General features: G+C 47.2%; 1 protein-coding gene across 1 annotated transcript; it reads right to left on the bottom strand.

Annotated features, from left to right (window-relative positions):
- TRAF1 (TNF receptor associated factor 1) lies at positions 1-14,082 on the bottom strand. Its single transcript, XM_051807547.1, has 11 exons — positions 13,320-14,082; positions 11,743-11,951; positions 10,402-10,486; positions 8,862-8,960; positions 8,121-8,282; positions 5,815-5,886; positions 5,181-5,246; positions 4,327-4,764; positions 3,682-3,859; positions 2,994-3,142; positions 1-1,877 (listed from the first exon to the last, which is right to left on the bottom strand). Exons 2-11 carry the CDS (start codon positions 11,949-11,951, stop codon positions 1,662-1,664), a joined length of 1,674 nt encoding a protein of 557 aa, XP_051663507.1. The 5' UTR covers positions 13,320-14,082; the 3' UTR covers positions 1-1,661.
- Between the last annotated feature and the right edge of the window lie 2,506 nt (positions 14,083-16,588).

Genomic DNA, 16,588 nt, shown 5'->3' with positions numbered 1-16,588 from the left:
TGCATAAGACATGAAGAGCCTGTGAGTGCTCTCCCAGCTGGGCAGGTTTGAGGGGAATGGATGTTCTGGGCATGGCTGTAGTTCCTGAGCTCCAAAGAGACCTTCCTTCCCCCAGAAAGAAGGAAGGAAGGAAGGGAAGTGTTATAGCACAGCTCAGCTTTTTCTGTAACAAACCCCCATCATCACATCTCCAAGTTGCTCAAGTCCCTGTTTTACAGGGAAAATAACACCCAAACCTTTCCGAAGTTACTGAGCTTTATTTAGGAAATAAATAAAATGGTAAGAAAATATGAATGATTGTAATAAATACAGCACTTGCCAAAGTGATACAGCCACGAGAAGCACAATATTTTTAGGCAAATTACTCCAGTGTGGTTACAGGGGCTGGAAAAATAACTTTCTGTCCTTGAAAGACATTTTAAATATGGAATAGACGAAAAGACAGACATAGAGAGAGACTATCTGTCTGTGATGGCAAAGATTATCCAGTTTCTTCCCAAACAAGCTTTGATAAATATTTGTTTATGGGGAGGGTGTTTTTGAAATGTGATACTTTATCACAACTAATTATTTTAAAGGATGTTGTCAAGGTAAAAATGAGAGATTTTGCACACATCCAGACAGTCCCAAGCTGGTCTTGCATATTAAAAAAAAAATAAATTATTAATTTCTTACTTCTATTTAAAAAAAAAAAAGGAAAAACCATTTCTGCAGCTACTTCTGTTTTAGGGTGTGAAAAGACTTAAACATCAGAGCACGTGAAAAGAAGCAATAAAAAAAAAAAATCAATAATTTCCAATAAGTCACTTGCCTTGAAGGTTCAGGAAGTGACTGGACAGTTCAAACCAAAGCCACTGAGGGATCCCATCCTGCCTGGAGCAGAGCTCTGGGTTTCCAGGGGTTTCCAACCCCCAGAGCTCCAGATCTGCAATGGGAAAGTCAAACAGCTCCTTTGGAAATCCAAGAGTAATTCCCCCAAGGCACAGTGTAATCTGGTCCCTGACTGCTGCAACACATCTCTTTACAGGGCACATAAATAGAGATTAAATAAAATAAAGGAAGGGAGGAATCCCCCGGGGCAGGGATTGGAGCCACCAGAGCTGCCCAGGGCTCCTGAGCTCACCATGAGCACAGGCAGAGACACCCAAGGGGGGCCTCAGGGGCAGGAACCTGTCCTTGCTCCTGCTGGGAACAGCCAAAATCCCCCCCTGGGCTGCCAGGCAGTGCAGTCCAGGGACTGTACCTTCCACAGTGCTGCCAGAGGATGGCAAAGCTCAGCTTCCCCCTTGCACCCCCCAAACCTGTCAATCCAAGGGATTTGAGCCTCACTCCCTGCCAGGAACCCCGGCAGAACCACCCCCACAGCCGGGCCAGGTGTGAGGCAGAGCAGTGCTTTCTCCACCCATCCCTCTGAGGGGCTGGGGGTGACTGTGACCGACACCCAAACCAGGAAAAGCGGCTGTTTCAGTGGGATAATCACATTCCCGTGGGCAGGAGCCCATTCCATGGGCACTGGGGGAAGCCCTTGGCACAGGGGGATCTCCAGGTGACACGGGTGGGCTTTGTGTGCACACGGAAACCACCGCGAGGCCTCAGACGGGCGGTTCTGTCCCCGCTTCGTGTCGCCCTTCGGGGGGTGGTTTCCCAGATTTCCAGGTTTGCTAATTGGTTTCGATGATGCACTTGAGGAAAAGCGTGTCCTCCTTCACGTAGGCGTGTTTGGGGGACTGCAGCTTGGCCAGGGGCAGGAAGGTGGGGCAGCCACTGGCCACGTTCATGTCGTGCACCGGCCTCTGGAAGGACGCGGAGGCCAAATCCGGCCGGAAGGCGTCGATCACGTGCTCCCTGTTGTTCTGGTCCAGCAGCATAAATGTCACCTGGGGAAAGAGGAGGTGGCAGTGGTGGTTACTGGAGTTAAAAAAATAAACCAGGACGCACCAGGGATGGAAGAGCTGCAAAAGCTCCATTGGTGGTCGAACACAAACTGTGACCAATGTTTCCAGCCAAGGTCAGATCGTGCCAACAAAGGGGGACTGTAACAGTTCCCAGATGAAATGTTTAAAAACTTTGCCACCCCTCAAACAAAATTCAATTAAATCAAGCAGGGCATTATTTCTTGGTGGAGAACTGCACAGTCCAAAGGCTTTTTTGCCTCTCTCACGACAGCTTAAACAAACCCCGGGTTTGGTTACAGTCATTATGTTTATTCTGTTATTGTGGTTTGGACTCAGAAGAAACAGCTCAGTTGCCTGTGCACGAATATGGAAAAGAAACAACCTAAATATCAGTATAGAATCTCCCCATCTCATTACCCCTTTTATTAACTCACTGTTCTTCAGCTTTAAATACAAAATGTATGTAATAATCTTTTAATACAGTGAAGATTGGGAACTTTGATTTCTGCTTTTTTGGCTGCTAACTGGCAGTAAAGCTATTTAAAGCTATTTATATGAAAGGCTTATGGAATTATTACCACACACAGAGCAGAGATCAGGCCCTGCCAGGGTTTCACTGCTTTTCTAACCATTGTTGCCATTATCAGACCACACTTAGGAGAAAAAAATCAGACCAGGATCACATGAGACATTTGTGGCACCTTTGTAAGTGGAACTCTCACCCTTCTGACACCTTCAGGCAGCAAATTCCCTCATAAATTGATATTATCTATGTTTAGCAAGAGCCAGGAGAAAACGTGTCTCTGGCTTTAGCCCAGGTGGACACAGGTTGGAATATCTGGAATATCTCAAACACCATGTTGTGGTGTCTGAAAATCCCACCAGGTAAATTATAGACTATCAGCAGGAGCAGCTTTCCCTGGAAGTGACTCCAGTCAGAGACAAATTATTACCCAGGATTCCAGGATGGCCTTCGGAGGGGAAAACAGGAAAACAGCCCAACTTCCACTAAACCAGAGGAAAAAAGTCCCCTTGTGCTGACTGAGAGAAGCAGTGGGTTCAGGCTGGGATCAGGCATGGAAAGGTTTCCCTTCTTACCTTGTGCCTGAAAGGCCACGGGAGCAAAGCGTCGTAGTCTCCTTTCATGACCACGAAGAACAGGGACATGTGGGTCCCTTTCCCTGTGCCATCCCCGTTCAGGTACACCCTCAGGCACACCTTGTAGCCATACTTCGCAGTGTAGAAAGCTGAAAATCAGAACTTTTCATTAGCAAAGCCTCCTCTGGAGAAACAAAGAGGCCTAATGAGCGTTTCTGCCACGTGGGAAGAGGTGGCACGTGCCGCGTTTCGCTCTCACGGCGAGGAGAGCAGACAAATCAGTCCCCCCTGGAGGTTACAAGCAATGAAATTCCAGTGGTTGGAATCCTTTTAGTGCCTCATGCCTCAGTGAAAATTACCTGTTATTAGCCACACAAGGGTATTTTACCTAATCCAATTACTTCCCACGTGGGAAATAGCTGCAAGCAGGAAGCCCTGTGGAAACCCTGTGGCTTGGGAGGGAGGGACCCAGCAAAGGACACTGCAAGTAGCTGTGGTGGAGGGCAAACTGCAGAGGGAGAGCCCAGAATAGAGCACAGCTCCTTGGAAAAGCTGGATTACAGGTCTCTGTATAAACAGCATCTTGGTTTAAGGAGCTGCTTTAAAGGCCCTGTTGGCACAAGCAGAAGGGAGCAGCGTCCCGGAGGAACGGGGGTTTGCAAACACACAGACCTGTGACGTGCTTTACCTGGTGAATACAACCCCACTGTCCTGCCAGTCACAGAGTCTTGGAGCTTCCTGCCCACGTCTGTTATTTTCCACAGAAAGATGCCATCGTAGGAGGCCTGCTCTGAGAACACCAGGCTCTTGTGCAGGCTGCTCAGCCCCGCGTCCTTCTGCGTCAGGCACCGGTGCAGCTCTGCAATCTGGAGGAAAGAAAGCATTTCTCAGCCAACCCCCCCCTCCAGGCTGTGCTGCAGGAGCAGCTGAATCGTTCTGAAGTGCTCCTGTTCCGAAATTCTCCTTTGATTTCTTTTTAAGTGACAGCTCTGTGTCAAAACAAGCGGATAGATGGTTGTTTGGGCCTCCAGGCAAACTGCTGCTGTAAGAGGAGCAGTCAATTAAACAACTGCCTTGCTTGCTCACAGTCTGATGCTGGCAAACTCTGAACACTCAAAAGCCTCAGGAATATCTTGGTACCTAAATGTGGATTTAGAGAACAAATACTAGAGATCCCCACTTGAAAATTTATCCAAAACAACACCAGGATCCCGTAGATGTGTCCAGAGCTTAACACTTCCCAGCTCACACTCCCTGCCCTGATCCCTCCCACTGATACGTGTCAATATTTGCTGTCCACAGAACAAAGACATTGACAATCCTTATTATTTACCTTCAGCTCAAGGCCTCGGATTATGTTTTGGTCCAGCTCGCTCTGCCTCCGGAAGGCCATGATCTCCATGTGGGAACTCTCCACCTCTTTGTTGAGCACTGCCACAATATTCTCGAACACGTGCAGCTTGTTCTCCAGCTCGGAAATCACCTTCTCCCTCATGAGTTGTTGCAGAACAGACTCATCCTCAGGAACAGAAGATCCAGGCAGGCAGTCCACTTCCAGATCCCCACTGCTGTCCAGCCCTGCTGGGATCTGCAGGCTGGAGATGCTTTTTCCCGCCCTGTTCCCGTTCAGCTCCGACTGCGGGGTGGCACCGTGGGCAGCCTTGGCAGCAGAGCACAAGGTTCCCTTCAGCTGCCTCATGTGCTGCAGCAGCAGCAGCATGTGGGCCCCAACTGCAGATTTTTCGTGCTCCTTCATCTTCTCTTTGCCTCCCTGGAAGAAGGTGACACGCTGTCAATACACTCTCTATAACCACCCCATGGATGGGGTGGGGCCAAATCCAGCAATCCTGTGGCTTCCTGGGAGAGGCAGAGGTGGAAAACCTGGGAGATGCAGGTGCAGCTACATCAGCTGGCACCAGAGGAGGCACAGGGAGCCCTCTAAGTTTAGGCTACATGTGTAGAATCAAAGAACTGCTAAGGCTGGAAAGACCTTTAAGGTCATCAAGTCCAACCATGTCCATGTGCTACATAAAAAATAAAACAATTTTGGTATTAAACAGGATGCCAGGCAGAGTCCCCACGAGATTCCTGGATAAGCCAATATTTAACACGTGAAACTCTGCACAAAAGGTGACACAAGGCAACTAAAATGCAAAGAAGTGCTGTTTCTGTTTCCATTTCACTCACCCTGAATGAACAGCCCACTTCAGAAAAGCGACACCCATCCTTGTTGGCTGAGGGGGTAGAGAGGCTCTGTTGGAAAAAAAAAAAAGAGAGAAAATAGTCAAATACCAACTGAAAGTGATTCTTTTATTTCCCTACAAACACCTAGGCCACAATTCCAGCAGCCATAAATCAGGTTCACTCAAGTCAAGGCATTACCACAGTGTCCAACCAGCTCTGAAAATTGATGGTAAATCAATTGAGAGGTGGTTGATTGCAGGTTTCTTGCACGAAGTATCCATCCAACAGACCCCATAATGTCACAGCACAATTTAATAAACCACAACTTCTCATAAATAAGGTACTTTAAATACCCTGCTCTACAGCACACTCCTCTTTTCTCATGTGGGTCTCCCTGAGTATATGAAAGGCAACAAGTATTTCCCCATTTTATATGATTAATTGAGAAGATAATTTACTAAAGTTAATTGTGGGAGCAGGGAAGAGAGGGCAGCAGAGCTTTGCTGGGATGTAAAGAGCACCCAGATACAACTGCTGTACCTGAAGATGTTCTCAGATGCTCTTTAATCAACGTGAACAAGTGATAATTTCATTAATTGAAATAAAACTGCATTGCAGTCACTCATCTTTTACCCACCTTTTCCTTGGATGCTGTTTCTGTTTGCACATGTTTTTGTTCCTTACAGAAATTGTCTTCACATGAATGTTCCTGTCATTAAAACCAGAAGAAAAGAATTCAGTACACTGTTTAATTCTTGGCCTACAAGGTCTCACCCTGGATATTGGCTACAAGACTGACAATGTACAAGTCTTGCCAGGTTCAAACCATAGTTGTGTGCCCACACACATGTATTTACACACACATGTATGTGCAATGACAAGCAGGTGTGTTACAGAACAGGAAGCAACACTGACAAGCAGAACAGGAAATTCAAATATATACACACACATATATATAAATATAAACAAGTTCAAGAACAGGAAACTCAAATATAAAGTCAAATTCAAATATAAACTCTTCCTGCATTGACTTCATGTAGTTTGCTCCATGTGCAGACCCTTCTTGCATCCTGCTTATGCACATTTTGAGGGCTGGAATCCAAATTTTCCAGCCTGATGTGCTAATGCAAAATGCATCACCACTAACATGAGGCTTCCTGCCATTCCTGGCTCCAAGAAGGGTAAGGTAATTCCCCTGCCATTGGCTCATAGCTGGAATATCTGTATTTAACACAGCAACTGTCAGCTTTCCATTCACGCTGCTCAGGGGGGACTGGCTTTAATCTTAATAAACTCCTCTTCATACCAGTCCTGAAGTTTCTCTTTTGATTCTCAGAAATGCAGCCACAGGATTTTCTCCCTCTCTGACTCAGTTTTTTTAACACTCTTTATCTTGCTGTTGCACAAAATATGCCTTTATTTCCTTCCTTTCTGCTCTTTTACTCCTTCAGGTCACTGATCTGAGGAGATGGCTTCACATCTCCAGGGGAAAAGGGCTGGAGAGAAATGTCTTGAAAAATAGAGAAATGCAAAAATCACAAGACCCATAACCGAGTGTCTGAGATGGAGAGAGGGAGAGCAGTGCCCCAAACCTACTATTTGCTCCCAGAGGGCTGTGGACACACGGAATACCCACAAATAATCAAAATTCTCAAGCCACTTCACTGCAAAGTTAATAAAGCAGAGCATGCAACGAGCAACGCTCCAATTTTACAAACACCAAAGGAGGCAGAGAAAAAGCAACATCTCCAGGCCAACCCCCCCGGCTCGGTTGCCAAGGTTTCCTGACCAAAAAATTAATTAGGTGGCAGCGAACCGGAATGAGTGGGAGGAAAGCAGCTCTCGAGCGAGGAAGGTGGAGGGGCCGAGCCGGAGCTGCGGTATCAGAGCTCCGAGAGGAGAAAGGTGCTCGGGGAGCACACCCGGCTCAGGTTTCCCCCTCCAGCCCGAGCCTGCGCTCCCAGGGAGCTGAGAGGGATTTAGTGTTGCCACCTTCTGGTGTCTAAGCTGGAAAACACAGTGGATTTAGCTCTGGGAAGAGCTGCCTGGGTCCAGATATTCTCCTTGCTCTGTAGGAGTTGGTGAGGTGTGAGGAGCACGTGCAAAAGCTTCCCAAGGAGCAGGTTTTGGCAGAGCACCTTATCCTTACCCTACAAGACTGTTGCTCCCTCGTTGAATAAATCTCACAGCTCAGTATGTGGAAAGGCATCAGTTTGTGACAGTTTGGACAGGCAGAGCTGCCCACTGCTATTTAACACCTTCAAAATATTCCCAGCCCTCCTGCCAGGTGGGTCTTGGATCACTCTGCCCCCATCCCAGGACAAAATCCAAGGCTGGCAATTATTCTCTTTAAATCATTTGGAGGGAACAACATTCATTATTTTGAGCAAACACCATAAAAACTATGAGGTAAATAAGTTTAAATAGTCACTGGGAAATTTGTGGCATATTCAGAGTATGACTTTCCTGGTCTATTATTGACACTGCTGATAATTTGGAGATTATACCTGATTGTATCTAATAGAAATAATATCTGACAGTCCTGCCTTATAAATTCGTAGGTGGTTTTAATTTGAATAAAATTCCAGCCACTTCCAAGGTCTCTTCCCTGCCACTGTCTGTGCTCTTCTGCTTCTCCCCCACCTCCTACTGGGAGGTGTTTTGAGACTGAAAATGAGGGATTGGGGTTTTCTTTCCAGAGCTGAAACATGGGCTGCCCCAGCCCTGGGGGAGCACACAGGCACTTCCCTCTTTGGGGAAGCAGGTTATCACATCCAGCTCGTTTTTCCCCTCCAACATCCAGCTCATTTTAGCTGGAAAAAAAAAATCAGTAAACTCAGGAGAATTAAATATCCTCTGAGTGCAGTGAAATCAGGATGGGAAAATGGCACAATAGATTATTTAAGACTGTAAAGCCCTAATTTGAGAGAGGACTGTTCTTACTTGGTATTCAGTGCTGGACAAGCTGCACTGGCACTGCTGACACACCATCACATTGTTGACACAGCCGTTTTCCAAGTGATCTGCCAGTTTTTTCCTCATCACCACGTGCCCACAACCAGTGTGACAGGGGATTAAAGCATATTCACACAAGCTCTGATGCTCCTAGAAGTCAAAAGTTACAAAGCAACCACTGGTTACCAAAGTGCTGATTCACATCTCTCTATAAATAGCCCCCGTTCTGGCAGCCCAGAGCCCTGAGCTGCATTTCTTCTAAGCTTTGGGTAAAGTCCCACTGCACACAGTTATGAGATTACTGGTGAAAAATTCACCAGCTTTACTGGGGCTTTTTTTGGTAATTCTTAACTTTAAAAAAAAAGCCAAAACCAAACAACTTTTGGTAAATTCAAACATGAGATCTGCCTGGAACCGTCTCTCTTAAGTGCTTTTCTTTAACAATAACTCAGTACTGGTCCCAGCTTTCCCCCTTGTATTCACTATTCTAATCTGCATGGCAGATTCCCAAATCTTGCCCATTTAAATGTTTTACCTGGGGCAGATCAGTTTGAAAAGAATGCTGAAGATATGTTTTTAGATATTTTGTTGGTATAAATCCCAGTGCTCTCACTGATCCTAATGATGTTGCATTAATCTGTGTTTGCTGAGAACCTGCTTTCACTGTCTCTCTGTCCCCCCTTTTAGTGACACATTATGTTAATCTAAATAAACTGCCTTTAAACATACTTCAAAATCTTTCATGATACCAGACCAACTGCATCCCAGGGTCACACAGTGGACTTTGAGTTCAGAAATCTCTTTATTAATGGCAGCATCACCAAAAGCCTAGAAAACAAACAGAGTAAGGAAAAAAACCACTGGTCAGAAAGTAATCCATTCTTTTGATTATCCTTTATGTTTTTAAAATTTACTGTACTGCCATAAGACTCTGTAACCCAGCAAACCCAATATAATTAAAAAACCCAAATAATTATTAAGTAATTTCTTCCTGTTAAAAAATAAGCTGCTTGATGTGTTCTAAACTTACTGAAAATATGCTCAGCCCACCAGAGCTCTTATTTTACATTCCTTTTCCCAGAAGCCTGAAATATGTCCCATGCAAGGAATGTGCTGACAGGAGCCTGACTACGGGGTCTCTTAATGAATGCATTTAATTATCGAGGTCATTAACACCTCTTAACGTGCTGCAGAGAGGACTCGTTGCTCAGATGGGGCTGTTTCCATTTAGAGGCACTAAAGAAAAGAAATGTGAACCACGTGGGAGTGGTTTGGGCTTGTTTGCTTTTTTTTTTGCACAAGATAGATTTTTGCATTTTGTGAACCATGCCAAACGGTACAATTGTTATGTAAATTAGGAAATACAGCACACTCCTTTAATATTGCATCTTGAGCAGTTAAAAGAGGTGCCCTGACTCAAGAACAAGTTTTTTGGATGCTCTGGAGGCAATTCCAGCCAACATCCCATGGAACAACACGGAGCTAGAACTGGGAGGAGGAAGGTTTACAAACACAAGGAGGGAAGTATTTACAAATCATGCCCATATTTCAATAAATTTGAGGAATTTTTCTGAGGTGTCACCAAGTTCAGCATTAACAGCAGATTCATTATTTTTCTGCAGCCCCTTCCTAAACTTTGACTTTTATTTACTGCCTATTTGGTTTCATTTTTCCCTAAAAAAAATGTGGACAAAATGGGTGTCTGTTGATATTCCTGCAGGTAATGGGAAAGGAGGGAAAAAGAGAACCTGGGACTGGGCCCTATGGCCCAGTTTGTGTTTGGGATATAGAAAAGCACAGCAATTTGCCTGAAGAACAACCCAACAACAACAGATTTGTGCCATTAAATTGCAGATGAAACATTTGCCAGTACATAATTTTTATCAATCATTACATTCAGCTCCATGTTTGAAGGGTACAAGAAGCCACGAGGTTGGAAAATCCATTAGGATACTTCCCAAGGATAATAAGTAACAGCTCAGACATCTTATTACAAGTAGGAAAGCACCAGGTACTTTGAGGCAATAAAAGTTAATTATATGGAAGAGTGTGGGATTTTACAGTGCAGAACATGGACCTGGAAAGTCCTGAGGCTGCCATTCCTTTTTTTAAATCACAAAGGGTGGGAAATCCAAATGACTAAAGCCCAAGTTAAAATGTGTAACTATTAGCTGCCATCACATTTTACATTATTCCCTCCTGAACTGTAGCCCAGGGATGACTCCAGGGTAGCCCAGATAATGATAATAATAAATTAATGACAACTTACTCTTTCTTCTGCCAGTAGGCTTTCCTCACTTAAAATGTTGGGATCTTCCTCCTTACATTTCTGGCAAATTGCATTTTTATTGTTTCTGGTAAAAAGAAACAAGAATGAAATACAATCCATCAGTGTATTGTAGTTTAGGAGGTCCTTGGACAGGCACTGACACAAATAATCCCACTGAAATTGTGATTTCCACTCAGAATCCATAGTTCTTGTTCAGTAAAGGGCCAATTCCTGAACAAACTGACATAAAAGACCCTCTGTTTTCTGTTCTTCCAGACCAGGCCCAGGCCCATAAATTTATCTCTGATTCAGTAAAATAAGAGCCCCCTGGATCATAAACAAGAATAAAGATGGAAAACTATTTATCTCATGAATTATGCAAGAACCCCAGGTAAGGGAGGTAACATGAAAATAAAGTCTTTTAAAACACAGAAAATTCCTATTTTGCCAAGACCAATAAGACATTATGTCCGTTAAAATCCTGAACATCTCTTATCAAAGGACTGCAAAATCTCATGGAAGGATTAAGTCAAGGTTAAATCACTTAATCAAGGTTAAATCTTGGAGTAGCCAAGGTTAAATCAGAATTATTACGTCACAGATGGAAAAACTGGCACCTGCCAGGCCCAGCATCCACCCTGCACATTCCATGGTGGGAATAAGAAGGAAGCAGGGGGTATCCTGCAGTCCAGCAAGGGAAGTCCTCCCAGAGTGTAAAATGACTGTGGGCCAGGGAGCCCCAGCCTTGTCCCTGAGCTCAGTGACAGCTCCTGGGGGCTCAGTGACAGTTCCCGGGAGCTCCTGGAGCCACAGCCTTGTCCCTGAGCTCAGTGACAGCTCCCAGGAGCTCTTGGAGCCCCAGCCCTGTCCCTGAGTTCAGTGTCAGCTCCAGGGAGCTCTTGGAGCCACAGCCTTGTCCCTGAGCTCAGTGACAGCTCCCAGGAGCTCTTGGAGCCCCAGCCTTGTCCCTGAGCTCAGTGACAGCTCCTGGGAGCTCAGTGACAGCTCCTGGGAGCTCTTAGAACCACAGCCTTGTCCCTGAGCTCAGTGACAGCTCCTGGGAGCTCTTGGAGCCACAGCCTTGTCCCTGAGCTCAGTGACAGCTCCCAGAAGCTCTTGAAGCCTTGTCCCTGAGCTCAGTGACAGTTCCCAGGAGCTCTTGGAGCCCCAGCCTTGTCCCTGAGCTCACTGACAGTTCCCAGGAGCTCTTGGAGCCCCAGCCTTGTCCCTGAGCTCAGTGACAGCTCCTGGGAGCTCTTGGAGCTTTGTCCCTGAGCTCAGTGCCATGACCCAGCTGCCGGGAGCCCTTGGATCCATGGAATGCCCTGCCCAGGGACGTACCGGACGATCCAGGCGAGGCAGGCAGAGCAGTACCTGTGCCCACACAGTGTCTGCAGGGCCTTCTTCAGGACGTTGTTGCAGTTGCTGCACAGGTACTTCTGCCCAGGCACATCCTCGCAGATGGTGGTGGGGTATCCAACAGGAAACTCGTTTTCATCAGGAGAAGAGCCCAGCACGTCCTGCAGGCCCCTGCTCGTGTTCTCAGCCATCTGGGGTGAATATTGTCAGAGGCAAGTTAAAAAAAGCAGGTGCTCAAACAAGGCACGTTCTCACTTTGATGTGAGAGGATGTATCAGGCATCAAAGCCCACGAGCAGCTCCAGCCCAGAGCAGTGACAGCAATAGGTTTGACTGGCTCTGACTAAATGTCACAGTGGGGTTTGACCAGGTACCAGCAGGAAATTACTGCACAGATCTAAAATTTCCCTCAAGCACGACGTGAAAATGGACAACGTATTAAAATGAGCGGTTGGGGGTTTCTTTCCAGAGTTTTTTAGCTTGTAGGAAGATGAGCTACAATCCCACTGGCCTCCATCACACAGAATTGTTTCCTGGAGAGTAAATCCCCAATCACATTCACTTTCCAGCAGCCAAAATTTGGGATTTCACTTCATAGGTATAAAAACTGAGCAACTGGTGTGTCGACAGTGATTCTCCTGAAGTTGTAAAACTACTGGTGAAATGACAAAGGAAATCTCGAGTCCAGAAATCCCTAACACTTGAGTTCTTCCCAGGTACACCCGGAGCCACACGTGCCAAGGTGTCCTGCACCCCCAGTTTGGTTTGGGTAACAAGGGCTGTGCAGTGGGATGTTTTTGGAAATGCAGCCAAAAGGGATTCTGGTATCTCTTGGAAAGTTCAAGGAAGGTTTTCCCTCAGGGACATGGTGCAGTCTGATGGTAACAATGCCTTGACAAAGCTTGTTTTTTTCCTGTGACAATACTGACACACCATAGCCTATCTCGGTATTACCAGAAGCCACACTGACTGATAAACCCGAAAAAAAACGAATCGAGGCTGCCTGGGGCAGGCCAGGCCTGGGGTAGGGGTAGGGCCCTGGGGTTCGGGCTCTGCTTTGGGAACAAACCGCGTTTTCCACGGCCTGGCTCAGCCCATCCCCGCGGCCTCTGCAGGCGTTTGGCGGGAGCTCCGCAGCGAACGCAGGAGCTGCAGAACCTGCCAGAGCCAAAAAGGAAAGCCGGCAGTGCAGCCTTGGGGGGGCCGGGGGTGGGTTTGGGGTGCGGACCGTGGGTGGGTTTGGGGTGCGGACCGTGGGTGGGAGCCCAGGACGAGCCTCCCCCTCTCCCGGCCGCGGTTCCCGTCCGGAGCCATCCCGGGCTATCGGGAACGCGCAGCCCCGGCGCGGGGGGTCCCCGGGGCCCCACCCGAGCTCAGCGGGGCGGAGGGCGGGCAGGACTCCCGGGCAGCCCCCGCTGCCCTCCCGGAGCTCTCTGCGGGGCCGGGCCCGTGTGCCCGGGGGGAGCGGGCGGGTCCCCGCGGCGGGAAGCGGGGGGCTGCGGGTTCCATCCCTTCATCCCTCCACCCCTCCCTCCCTCTCCCCCGCATCCCTCCCCGTACCTGGGCCCGGCGCTCCCCGCGGGCACGGGAGGTGCCGCTCGGTTGGATCCCGGCGCTGCTGCCTCGCCCCGGCCGGGAGGAGCGGGGAGCGCGAACCGCACCCGCGGGGCTTCCCCCGCTCCGGCGCAGTCCCGGCCCGCGGGGACGGGGAAGTGGCCGAGGAAATGCCCCAGGGAGCGAATTCCCCCGGGACAGCCGAAAGGGAGAAGCTGGCGGCTGGTTCCTGAACGCGGGGTGAGGTGCCGTCTGACATGGTGACCCGGCACGGGCACTCGGGCAGAAAGTCCTGCCTGCCCAGGGTGCGGTCACGGCCCAAAATATCCCTGCAGAGCCCTGGCTGCTCGGGGGAGCCCCTGCCCCAAGTACGGGACGGGAGCCTTGACTCCTTGGGACCTACGGGAAACCTCCCCCTCCAGCCCCGCTGTGCCTCCCCCTCCAATGCTGATCGTAACTCACACAGGGCTATGAGTTACAGGATAACTCGAGGGAGCTCAGTAACATATGCAAATCCTTCTAAGAGTGCAGCAAAGATTCTACAAAGGAAGGTTTCACTATCAGCAGAAGGTCCTCCTCACCCCTGACAGAGCTCACTTTGCTGTCACCTTCTCTAAGTTCTGACCGAGGATTCAGCCAGAAAAGCAGTGGCAGATGCAAATCTGTTCACTCTTCCTTCTGAAGGAGACTTGGGGAATATCACTGAGGGCGGGTTCTTGCTGAAAATTAAAACTCAAAGGCAGAGGTGGCTCTCTGGGGCCTTCTCTCAGCTGCACTGACAACAGTGACCACCTCCAGGTACCCGGGACTGTGCCAGGGGTTGTTGGACATCAGTGAGTGTTTGCTCGGAGTCTGGCACCTTCCTGTGCTGTGTGTGCACAGACAGGCTCTTCATTTCCACTTCCCTCTCTCTGCTTCTCTGGGCTGTAAATTTATTTGTAGGTGCTGGTCTGATGTAGATCCAGAGGTAGATCTGCAGGGCCCTGTATCACCTGAGAAAAGTGTCAGACAGCCTCAGTTAGTCCCCCCAATGAACCATTTGCTTTCGTTAGTGTTGTTAAAATTCATGGCAAGTTCATCTGAGTTTCTGCCAGGATGTGAGTGAGGTTCTGAAAGAGTTTTTAAAAGATTCCTGGATGTGGCTTTTTCAGCTTTGGGGCTATAAAGAGGTGTGAGATGTTAAATTTAGAAAGATCAGGGGTCAGGTTCTGTTTGGGGATGAAGGGGCAGCTCTTTGGGCTCTCAGTTCACTCCTTTTCTCCTGCTTTGAGACTTCTCAGAAGTCTCTGTGATTCTAGGACACCTCTGCCTTCAGAGGTGCTGAATTACACAAAGGAACCAAAGATAAGGTTTGGTACTTTCCAAGCTAGAGAGATTTCCTCTGTTAGATTTCCCCTTGATGAGATCAGTTAACTGAAAACAGGATGTGGCTCCGAGAGAGATTAAAATTCGAAGCTTAACTTGACTGTAGAGCCATTCCCCCAGTGCTCAGCATTGCAGGGCCCTGTGTCACTATTTAAGGTGAATGATCATTTTTATACCCAAGGAAAAAAAGCTCGTAAGGGAATGTATTAATATATTTAATGTTACCTTTTAAAAATAAGCGAAGGGCTTGAGATTTTTAGCACAACAGATTTCACAGGGCATTTCAAATGGAATTTGGGCTCAGATGCTCTCTGTTATAAAGATGGTAATCAAAGTGTAAATGGTATTTTCAGGGCTGGTAATTGCATTTCAGAGAGATGCTTGAGATAGGGGTGTCTCATTCTATGAAAATGTGATTTTCAGTTAGTATAAATTACCTGGGAATGTGCACCTGTTCTAGGAAACCCTGAAAAGCTGGTAAAACACAGGAAGAAATAATTGCTTTCCAAGCAGCTCCAGTCCCCATGAGATGCAGTTCTCCAGGAAATGGAGCTGAGTGCTCCAAGTCAAGACTCCTGCCTGTTCATGGCTCTGATATTAAGTAGTTCTATAACTTTCCTGACTAAAACTACCCATGAAATAGGAGTACAACAGAGTATCTGAGATTTCATCAATTCAAGATGAAAAAAAAAAGAAGAATCATTAAATTTGATGTACTGTTAATCCTCAGCAAACCTGACAGCTTTGCCACAGTTCAGTCTCTCGCCTCTAATAAAACCTTTTTACATGTTTTAGTTCTCTCTGCCTCTGTCTACTACCAGTTGCAACTGCTTTGTTATGGGGATACCCTGAGGACCAGCCCAACTCCCTTTAAAGAGAAGGAAAGTTTCCCACTAAGTTTTGTAAGAGTTGGACTGAGATCCTCCAAGAGACATCAGGAATCAATTTGGTTTTCTTCATCCCTGCTCTGCCTCAGGATTTTTTCCAGATCATATTCTCTGTAAGATAGTATTATCCTCACTTTCCCAGGGATTTCCCCCCCCCCCTAAAGAATAGATGCTCTGGAGCTCTTCTTCAGCATTTGTCAGGGAAAAAGCACCCAAAAATGGACACTCTATCTATCTATCTATCTATCTATCTATCTATCTATCTATCTATCTATCTATCTCTTATTTCAGTCCCTCACTAAAGCAGTTTCCACAAGACAAGACAAGCAATCCCCCTGAAGGGAAGAGAGAAAATGAAAGTGTTTCTCTGTGTCACAGTGGGCTTGATGGTTTCCTACAACAGGATTTCAGAGTAAATCACGAGGAGATTTCTGAGCCTGCCTCTGATTTTAGGCAACCAGGCAGACCTTCTTTACACTAAGAAGCTTCCTGGTGGGCTCCTGTCTCAGTCACTCCCCCCCATATCAGGGGTATGAGCCCAGCATGGACCAGTTTGTGCCAGTTTCCCCAGTTCAGGCTCTGCTGCAGCCTGGCCACGTGAAGGGTTTCTGCTCCACTTGTGGTTGTGCTTCTGTTGCTCTGGATGTACACAGGGCCTGAGCTAAACTGGAAAATTCTTAGCTGCTTATTTCCATTCTTAATGCTTTGGGGAGAACTCTGGGAACGGGCTCTGTGCCCAGGGGAAGGCTGCCAAAACTCTCCTCCAAAGCCCTGGATGTGACATGAAAAAACAAGTTCAGATCCAGTGTCTTTTGACTCCAAACCAGCTGGGAAAATATGGATATTCCATTGACAGCCCAGGTCACTTGCACAGAGGGGACAGAAACAGTGATCAGAAAACTCAGTGTGATTGACTGGGACTAATTAGTGAAAAAGAAACATCAGGTTTCTTTAATAATGTCTTAATTAATTCTCACTAATGACAAAATTGAGGGGAGAGGGTAAATGTCCATTAACCCTTTT

This window comes from Manacus candei, unplaced genomic scaffold, assembly GCF_025592945.1.
Source record: "Manacus candei isolate 608988 ecotype Guabito, Panama unplaced genomic scaffold, ASM2559294v1 h1tg000071l, whole genome shotgun sequence".
In the NCBI taxonomy this organism is placed as follows: Eukaryota; Metazoa; Chordata; class Aves; order Passeriformes; family Pipridae; genus Manacus; species Manacus candei.
Note: the sequence above shows the minus strand (reverse complement) of the source record. Positions and strands in the feature narration are given on the sequence as shown.

Excerpts from the sequence above, each read along its gene's own strand:
- TRAF1 (XM_051807547.1), bottom strand. The coding sequence starts at position 11,951 with ATGGCTGAGAACACGAGCAGGGGCCTGCAGGACGTGCTGGGCTCTTCT. Across the intron at positions 4,765-5,180 it reads AAGTGGGCTGTTCATTCAGG|GGAGGCAAAGAGAAGATGAA; the intron begins GTGAGTGAAATG and ends ACCTTCTTCCAG. Across the intron at positions 1,878-2,993 it reads CGTGGCCTTTCAGGCACAAG|GTGACATTTATGCTGCTGGA; the intron begins GTAAGAAGGGAA and ends CTCTTTCCCCAG.